This window comes from Rattus rattus, chromosome 4 (genome assembly GCF_011064425.1).
Source record: "Rattus rattus isolate New Zealand chromosome 4, Rrattus_CSIRO_v1, whole genome shotgun sequence".
Taxonomy (NCBI): Eukaryota; Metazoa; Chordata; class Mammalia; order Rodentia; family Muridae; genus Rattus; species Rattus rattus.
In genome coordinates, this window is record NC_046157.1 from 81,509,333 (window position 1) to 81,517,270 (window position 7,938).

Here is a 7,938-nt window from a genome sequence, read left to right on the forward strand (position 1 = left end):
GTCTGTCAGGCAGACTCTAACTGGGTTTCTGAGGAGGTGGTGTTTATCCAGTTATCAGGTTTATCCTTTCCTCAGGTTTCATGTTCGATAAGTCACTGGAATTTGACCCAAAGGCACTTAATCACATCCCTGCCAAGGTCCAGAATGTCACCGACAGCCAATCAGGCTCCCTGACAAAAATTAACTATTAACCATAATCCCCTTAAATGCAAAGGCGCCTAGAGAGCTACTGATGTGACCAAGTGTTCAGATGTTTCCATAGGAGCTGAAGTAGAGGTGGTGGAGGAATATCTAACACGAAAGGCTGCAGAGTCGATCCACGGGAGAAGGAATGGAAAGATTTCCCAGAGTGAATATCATGATCTGCCTGCCCATCATGGTCCTCATCTGCTTCATGGATTCAGGCTTTCCCCTACAATTTTAGACACACAGAAGATTCTAATGAAAGCTTTGGCCTAAGTCAGTAATGGACTCCTCCTCCCACACCACCATGTAGAACTTGTCTGCACCATCCCCCACCTCCCAGCCTCAGGCAGCAGGCTGCAATCTGCTAAGAACATGTCTCACGTACCCAGATCATGTCACCAGCGCTGTCCTGGTGTCCTCACAGCCCCTTCTAACTTACTTGTTATTTTACACTGGAACAATCACCCATTCCTGACCAACCAGCATTCACACTAGACTACAGACTGTGGAGAGTCTGGCTGTGTTAACGTGCAGTACCGCCACTCTGGGGTAGGGAGGATTCCTAGCTGCCCCAATAACTCTAATAACAGAACAGTGACTAAATCCATGGGCTTCATCTTCCCACCACAGACATGGTGCTTGTCCTTGGTTTCAGAAGAGGGACAATAATTACTGTAGTGCTCCTGAGATTCCAGTTCGCTGCATGTCACAATCTTTAGGGAGGGGAAAACACCACTCGTCCTTGCCCCTGAGTCTTTAGTGTTATTTTGCTGGCCTCCTTAAGTCCAGGCATGTCCAGTCACATCAACTATACAGCAGACAGTAAAGAGCCCCCAAGCACTCTAACCCCACCTTGTAACCAGGCGGACACAGTCCTTGTCCATACCTACCCCTTACCTTGTTGCTCTTCCCAGTGAACCCTGGCTTTTCAAAATTAAGTCCCAGGTTTAGCCTGTACCCAAGATCCAGAACACAAACGTTCACGCATGCAAACCTCAGTGAACCCAAGGGAAAAGTTTATTGTTGCACTCTTGAAACACTGTGACATCATGACCATAACCCTCTCCTGTAATGATTTCTGATGACTAACACCAAATGCACAAACACAAAGATGTCAAAGAATCTTGAAAGTTTACCCTTCCCACAATTTCTCTTCAAAAGAAAGAGAATTAGAACCAACGCTGCCACCCAGTGGCCAGACAAACAAATGCAGTAGTGGCTAAGCAAAGCAGGCCCTAAAACTAAGCTTCCCTACCTGCTTTCCTGGCTAGTGACAAACCTCACCCTCCTGCCTGGGTACAGTGCCCTCCCTATCATCTTGGAGTACAGAAAACCACAGCTGGCCTGTGACAGAGACGCCCTCACACACACTGTCCTCTGCCCATTCTGAGGTGGTACAGCTGCTTGGGGCTCCAGCTTCGTAGATGGCCTTGGGCTCACCCAAGATCTTCATCTGTTCAGAGTGTGTACACGGTAATCTTGATGTCTGTTGACTCAAACACCTCTTCAAGAATTGCAGATACATTTTCCCACTGCAGACGATCCAGACCGCATCCAATCCTGAGAGCAAAAGAAAACACCATCTTCCCTGGTGTTTTGGTTAAGATCAAGGGTGAAAACAACAACCCTGGTTATGGTGAAAGCACTCAGGAACCAGCTCCCTCCCTCTCCCTCTGAGCTCTGACCAAAGCAGTCACCCCGGCTCACGCCTATAGGAAGCCATGATGAAGGAGCTCCAAGTCGATTCACTCAGGACAGCTCTTAGGCGGCCCTCATATCTGTTTTCCAATTATTTCTAATCACTTTCTAATAATTATTCAGTCTTTGAATCGAGGCCACTAGCCTAGCTCCCCTCTTTCAAGGAAAAGTAACTTGAGTGGCAGGTAGGTGAGTGTACCTGTGTTTAAAACGCACTTTACATAACAATGTTAGGAGCACACAGAGGGGGAGGATCTTAGAAAACAATCAAAACGGAATGTCCAGAGCTGGCTGCAGCCCGAGTGAGCTCTCTCTCTTGTCAACTCTACCACCTGACACTTTCCCTGAATCTGACACTGTACTGATCCTCAGCAGCCTTAGGGACAGAGGGGACACTTAAAACTGCCAATTTATATGATAGCGGGACAGTAAAGTTCCTGAACAGTGACTTTCAAGTTCCTGTTATATAAGCCATGAGTACACTGAAGGGGTGATGGGCTAGAGAGGGGCCTTTGGCTGCTCTTCCAGAGGACCAGGAGTTTAATTCCCAGCACCCACATGGCAGCTCACAGCTGTCTGTAACTCCACTTCCAGTGGTCCAACATCCTCACACAGACATACATGCAGGCAAAACACTAATGCACATTAAGAAATAAAAAGACTGAAAACTACTAGAATAATAAAAGGAGAGGGGATATGGACCAGGTCCTCAAGAGGAAGCAAAGGGTCACTTAAGTCCTCAGAGAGACATCAAGGACACTCTGGCTGCTACCCACAGGAACACAAGCTGGCATGTAGCATGAAAGGCAGAGGTCACTGACAACTTTACTAGCACCAACAATTTGAGATCAGAAGTAGCCCGAGGGGAAGGCAGTTGCTCTGTCTCCATCCTGAGACTCCACTGCTTTAGGAGTAGAGGCCAGCGCTTCACACACAGAGTCAAGAATTCAACCACAGGCACTCCCCATGGAGGAGAGGAGGCGGGCGGGCCTCCCATCACTCACCGGATTCATTCAAGTCAAGCTAGAAGACAGCTATGCTATGGCAGCATGGCCACTTAGTAGGGAGCTCTGACAAACAGGGACCTGTTTACACCTACACTCTAGGTGGCCTGGAAGTTAGAGATTGAATTTCACCAATCAATTCAGGATTCCCTTGCCTGGGCATGGAGAGGTCAGTGACGCCATTCTTCAAACAATGGGACTTCATGGCCTCTAAACTCTTCCGTAGATTCTCATACGTTGGCTTGTGTGAAGCCCGTTTCTTTGTAATCTGAACACAAAAGGATTCGAATTCTCATTAGCTCCACCTCCCAGTACAGCAGTCCACAAAGCAGCAGTGATCAGATTCCTCTACATCCAGAAAATTCTAAGAGTAAACACGGCTTTATAGATTAATTCACTCAACTCTCTAAAGCAGGGATGGCAACATCCTCCAGCCAGAGAAAACCCATCAGTGACTGAGAAACACTCTGCGAGTAACAAGGAAGACATCGGCATAGGAAAGCCAAACCCACCGCCATGCTTAAGATCCCCAGTGAAGGGGCACACTGTGCCAAGCCCTCATACTGCCTGAGCAGCCCCCTTCAAAGCCTGTTCATTTAGAAATCATGCTCCTTGGCTTTTTGTTTTTCTACAGCAGCAGCAGCAAGAGACAGTTCTTCTAACTGAAAAGCAGTCTTGGCTTTTAAGACCCCACGTGGCAGGTTAGTGTGTCTCCCAAGTGTTTGCTATCCTTAAGTAAAGGCTTGTGGGTTGGCTCTAAATCACCCCCACCCCGCCCCCAACTGTAAGGAAGGGAACCTCTTTTAGGACCAAGATAGGGTAAAAGATAAAGAATCCTATATTCCCCAAAGCAGGCAGGAGAGGACAGAACATTTAGTGGCTCTTAACAGAGAAGATTAAAGGTCCTAAGGGAAATCTCTCTTGAGATATGGTTTCCTCTCACTATGACTAAGAAATAACAGTGGATCGCCCTAGGTCTGCCACTCTTAGACCACAGGCCCATAGAGGACAGCAAAGTTGTCTCGCCATGGAACTGGGGCAGCCTGGTACACCTGCCACAGTGCTCCAAGCAGCCAGCACCTCTGGAGCGGAGCTAAGTGAAACGGGAGCTCTTTGGCATCCTTTGCTGTCTAGGATGGAGTGTCAAGGCCAATGCCGAGAAGTCATCTACTTGCCAATCTACACGGTATGACGATTCGGCCCCATCTTACCAAGTAATATATATATCGCCCATCTCTCTTCAGAACAGCCACTTCTCCAGACTTCTTTTCTAAAAGCAAACAGTTATTTAATAGTAAAAAGGAAAAAGAAGGTCTATTTCCACACTTATGATAAAACAGTTTTTACAGACCTGACCATATTTACCCCAATTCCTGTGATTTGCCCACTTATGTCTTAAAATTGTCTTAGAATGGACCGCTATTCAAAAGTTGTTATTCACGAGATCTTGTATATGTGTGTGTGGGTGGGGGGTGCACATCCACACATGTACAGGTGGGCACGAGACAAGAGGTCAATATTGAGTGCTTTCTCAAATACTTTCCATCTAATTATTCAAAGTATTTACTTTTATTATTTTTAAATTATGTTCATGTATGCGTATGTGCACAAGTACAGGTGCCTGTGGAAGCCAGAGATCTCAGATCCCCTGGGACCAGAGTTACAGGCAATTGTGATACCCCACGTGGATGCAATCAAATTAGGGTCTTCTTCAAAAGCAGTACCTGCTATTAGCCACTGAGCCATCTTTCCAACATCCCCACCCCATCTAATATTTTGTTTTTCTCTCTTTTTCTTCTTGTGTTTTTCTGAGCCAGGCTCTGTCGATGAGACTGGAGCTCCCTGAATCAGCTATACTGGCCAGTGAGCCACAGAGATCCACCTACCTCCATCTCCCCAGGATTGGGAACAAACATATTTGTGCCTAGCTTTACAAAAATAAAAGATGGGTTCTGAGGATGAAACGTCCACCTTCATGCTTGTTCAGTGAGCACTTTACAGGACTGAATCACACCCCTATCCCAACAACCACCTTTCAGTGTTGTATTAGACATTATAAGAACACTTCTCCTTTGCACCCCACTCCCTACTTCTTTATGCAGCCCTGGCTGTCCTAGAGCTTGCTCTGTAGACCAGGCTGACCTTGAACTTACAGAGATCTGCCTGCTTCTGCCTCGTGACTACGAGGATTAGAGGTGTATGCAATCACACAGTGCTATGAGAACCATTGAAGGTCCTAAGTTATTCCATTATCTATTCAGAAACCGCGCCATCATTTCTGTTGTTGTTGTTCTTGTTTGTTTCCCCAAGACAGGATTTCTCTGTGTTAACAGTCCCAGCTGGTCTAGAGTGCACTCTGTAAACCAGGCTGGACTTGAACTAACAGAGATACATCTTCCTCAGTCTCCTAAGTGTTGGCATTAAAGGCATGTACCACCGCCATCTGACTAATGTCATCATTTTAAATAACTGTAACCAAAGGCAGTAAGCTTTTGTCCCAGCTTTGTACAAAATGGTACAGTGTCTTAGAAGTCTGGAGAACTAGCTCTTCTGCAGAGGGCAGGGCTGAACTATAGTCCAAGATTATTTCAGAAGCTCCAGATGTACTTACTCTAATACACAGGTTTGTCTTGAACTCACTGTGATCCATCCCTCTCTATATCTCAATCGCTGGGATCGGGGTGTCTTGCAACCATTTCTGGCCCAAATCACACTGTGAAGAATTAAGTTGAGAAGGCCTGCTGTCGTGGCTCATGCCTGTAATGTGCATTTTCAGGAGCCTGAGCCAGCAGGACTGCTAAGAGTTCAAGACAAACTTATGTTTCACGCCAAGTGCCAGGCCAGCCTAGGCTCCACAATGAGACTCTACTTCTAAGGAAGAACAGAATAATATTTAGGACAGGACCCCGACCTCCAAAGCACATGGAACTTGATAAGGCCTTCAGTTAACCAAAGTTTGAGAGAAGTGAAATACTTTGGAAGGAAAACTTTGGGGCAATGAGTTAATCAGTAAAGTGCATACTGCACAAACATGAGAATCTTGGGGTGACTCCTAGCACCCACATAAAACCTAGGTATCAGGTACACACTGTAGAGCCCAAACTGGAAAAACACATCCAGGATGCCCGGCACTAACCCAATGGGGCTAAATGGACAAACTCTATGTTATTAAGAGATTCAAAAGAAAAAGGTGGAGAGCAAACAAAGACAGATGGTGCCAACCCCAGGCCTCCTTACATGCATGTATCTGCATACTGCAAACTCAGACACAAAAAGGGGGAAGAGACCGGAAACTTTGACAACTCTGATTAGTGTGGTAAAAATCACATCAGATGCCAATCTTGAGGAAGTTAAAAAAAAACAAAAAAAACCCTCTAGCAGCAGCAGCTGCACAACAGCAACAATAACCCCTTAACAGTTAAAAGCAGTCACCAGAAATCTCTTTGTACATGTACACGGAGTCTAATGGAAGACCACACCAGGCTTCAGCCACCATGAAACAGGCTACGATGCTCTCAGAACTCACGTTGACTTAACAGTTCCTGCACCCCTCCAAATCTCTTCTTGAAGAGAACAGCTATTCCAGCACCCATTCGACAATCCTCACTGATACAATGGGCTAGAGAGTCTGTTTTGGGGCATGCGAAAAGATCTCCTTTCACATAAGTGATCTAAAATGTGCAAAGGAAAAGAAAAGGGTTAAAACCAGAAAACTGTTTCTCCTTTCAGATCTTCAACAGAGCCCCACCCCCACTGCCCCAAACCTGCTTCTCTGACACTCTGAATTAAAAACATCCCTTCCCATCTTAAAGAATTAAGCACTAAATTTTAAAGTATCTGTAAAAGGGAAGTGAGGGATGATTGTTATCTGCCTAGGATTGTATTAGCCTTTCCCCAGTAAATCAGCTTGAGAGAAACAAACAGGGAGGGGCGAGAATCCAATTATTGGTTTAATTAAAAAGTGTTTATGCTTTTGACCTCAATTACTCTGAATTTCACTTCACCGATAAATTTAATAGCTGTTACGCACTCGACTTCCTTCTGGATCTTCATTAATGCGGCTGGCCATGATACTGAGTCGCTATTTCCAGAATTTAAGAGTTTCTTCTGCTAATGAAAAGGAAAAGAAAGTAAAAACGGTGCAGGCAGCCTGAACATAGCGTGTTCAGATCACCCTGACAACCCATTTAGTTTTCCCCACCTCCTTAGCGTATTATCTCTGAATGTGAGTTCACTCAATCTCTAAGAGGCAACACAAAACAGCTTTCCAGGAGCGGAAGAAAAGGCGGTCCCAAGACACACCTCCTTACTTTCAAGCCTTCTCCTAGCAGGGTAGGTTTAGGACAGTCCAGTATTTTCCCAGAGAATATGGCTTAGAATGGGAAAGACTTGACCACAGGCGCATTGAGCGGCAATCAGAGTGAATCGAACTCAGGTGGAGGAACAGCTTCTCAGGGGACGATCACCAACTGTCTTGGAGGTGCAGGAAGGAAAGTGTGAAATGACTTCTCATTCTCTCCTCCTACTCTAAGGAGGGAAGTCCTGGGATCCGTAGAACAGTGGGTGCTGGGGTCATTCTTCACCTGCAAAGGAATCGGCCGTCAGCAGGCCCTCCTCCACGCAGGGAAGGGTTCGAGATGAAACCCTCGAAGATGGGAAGCAACAGAAGCGCCCCGACACAGAACAAATCCCGCCAAAGCCTTTGATTGTACGCACTCTAAGATGGCCGCCCCCATCCCGTAACGGGGCGGAAGTGAGCCTCTCTAGCTAGGTAGCCGTGCCCGCTCTCTGTAGTAAAGGCTTCAGAATTTCCGGCGGTAAATTCCGTAGGTTCCCGCTGCCGCTCAGGCATGCGTACCGAAATACCGACCCCTACTAGAGAGGAAGAGCGCTTGCGCATTTGGCCCTAGGGGGTGGATCCCAGTGGACGCTTAGATATAGGTGGACAGTTAAAAAAAAAAAAAAAAAGGTGGAGGCGTGTTAGCGCCTGCGTAGTATATAACTCAGGGCGGTGTTTAAGAAGACTAGTACGGAGCTTGTGGAAGGCGCC

General features: G+C 46.4%; 1 protein-coding gene across 7 annotated transcripts; it reads right to left on the reverse strand.

Annotated features, from left to right (window-relative positions):
- Positions 1–372: 372 nt before the first annotated feature.
- On the reverse strand, positions 373–7,888 carry Oard1 (O-acyl-ADP-ribose deacylase 1). 7 transcript variants are annotated; one of them, XM_032900551.1, is made up of 7 exons: positions 7,472–7,848; positions 6,919–6,998; positions 6,415–6,559; positions 4,100–4,158; positions 3,044–3,156; positions 1,640–1,746; positions 373–412 (listed from the first exon to the last, which is right to left on the reverse strand). In XM_032900551.1, the coding sequence occupies exons 2-6, from the start codon at positions 6,955–6,957 to the stop codon at positions 1,644–1,646; spliced, it is 459 nt and encodes a 152-aa protein (XP_032756442.1). In that variant the 5' UTR covers positions 6,958–6,998; positions 7,472–7,848; the 3' UTR covers positions 373–412; positions 1,640–1,643. The 7 variants fall into 7 exon arrangements, with proteins under 7 accessions (XP_032756442.1, XP_032756440.1, XP_032756439.1 ...); XM_032900549.1 differs by lacking the exon at positions 373–412 and adding an exon at positions 7,199–7,471 and having other exon boundaries at positions 1,186–1,746; positions 7,605–7,846; XM_032900548.1 differs by lacking the exon at positions 373–412 and adding an exon at positions 7,191–7,471 and having other exon boundaries at positions 1,186–1,746; positions 6,919–6,995; positions 7,605–7,846.
- Positions 7,889–7,938: the final 50 nt, after the last annotated feature.

What these genes read in the sequence shown, in the direction of transcription:
- Oard1 (XM_032900551.1), bottom strand. Translation starts at nt 6,957, where the DNA reads ATGGCCAGCCGCATTAATGAAGATCCAGAAGGAAGTCGA. An exon ending in AAGATCCAGAAGGAAGTCGA is followed by an intron (nt 6,560 to 6,918) that starts GTGCGTAACAGC and finishes TGCACATTTTAG; the next exon opens with ATCACTTATGTGAAAGGAGA. An exon ending in GCAGGAACTGTTAAGTCAAC is followed by an intron (nt 4,159 to 6,414) that starts GTGAGTTCTGAG and finishes GTTTGCTTTTAG; the next exon opens with AAAAGAAGTCTGGAGAAGTG.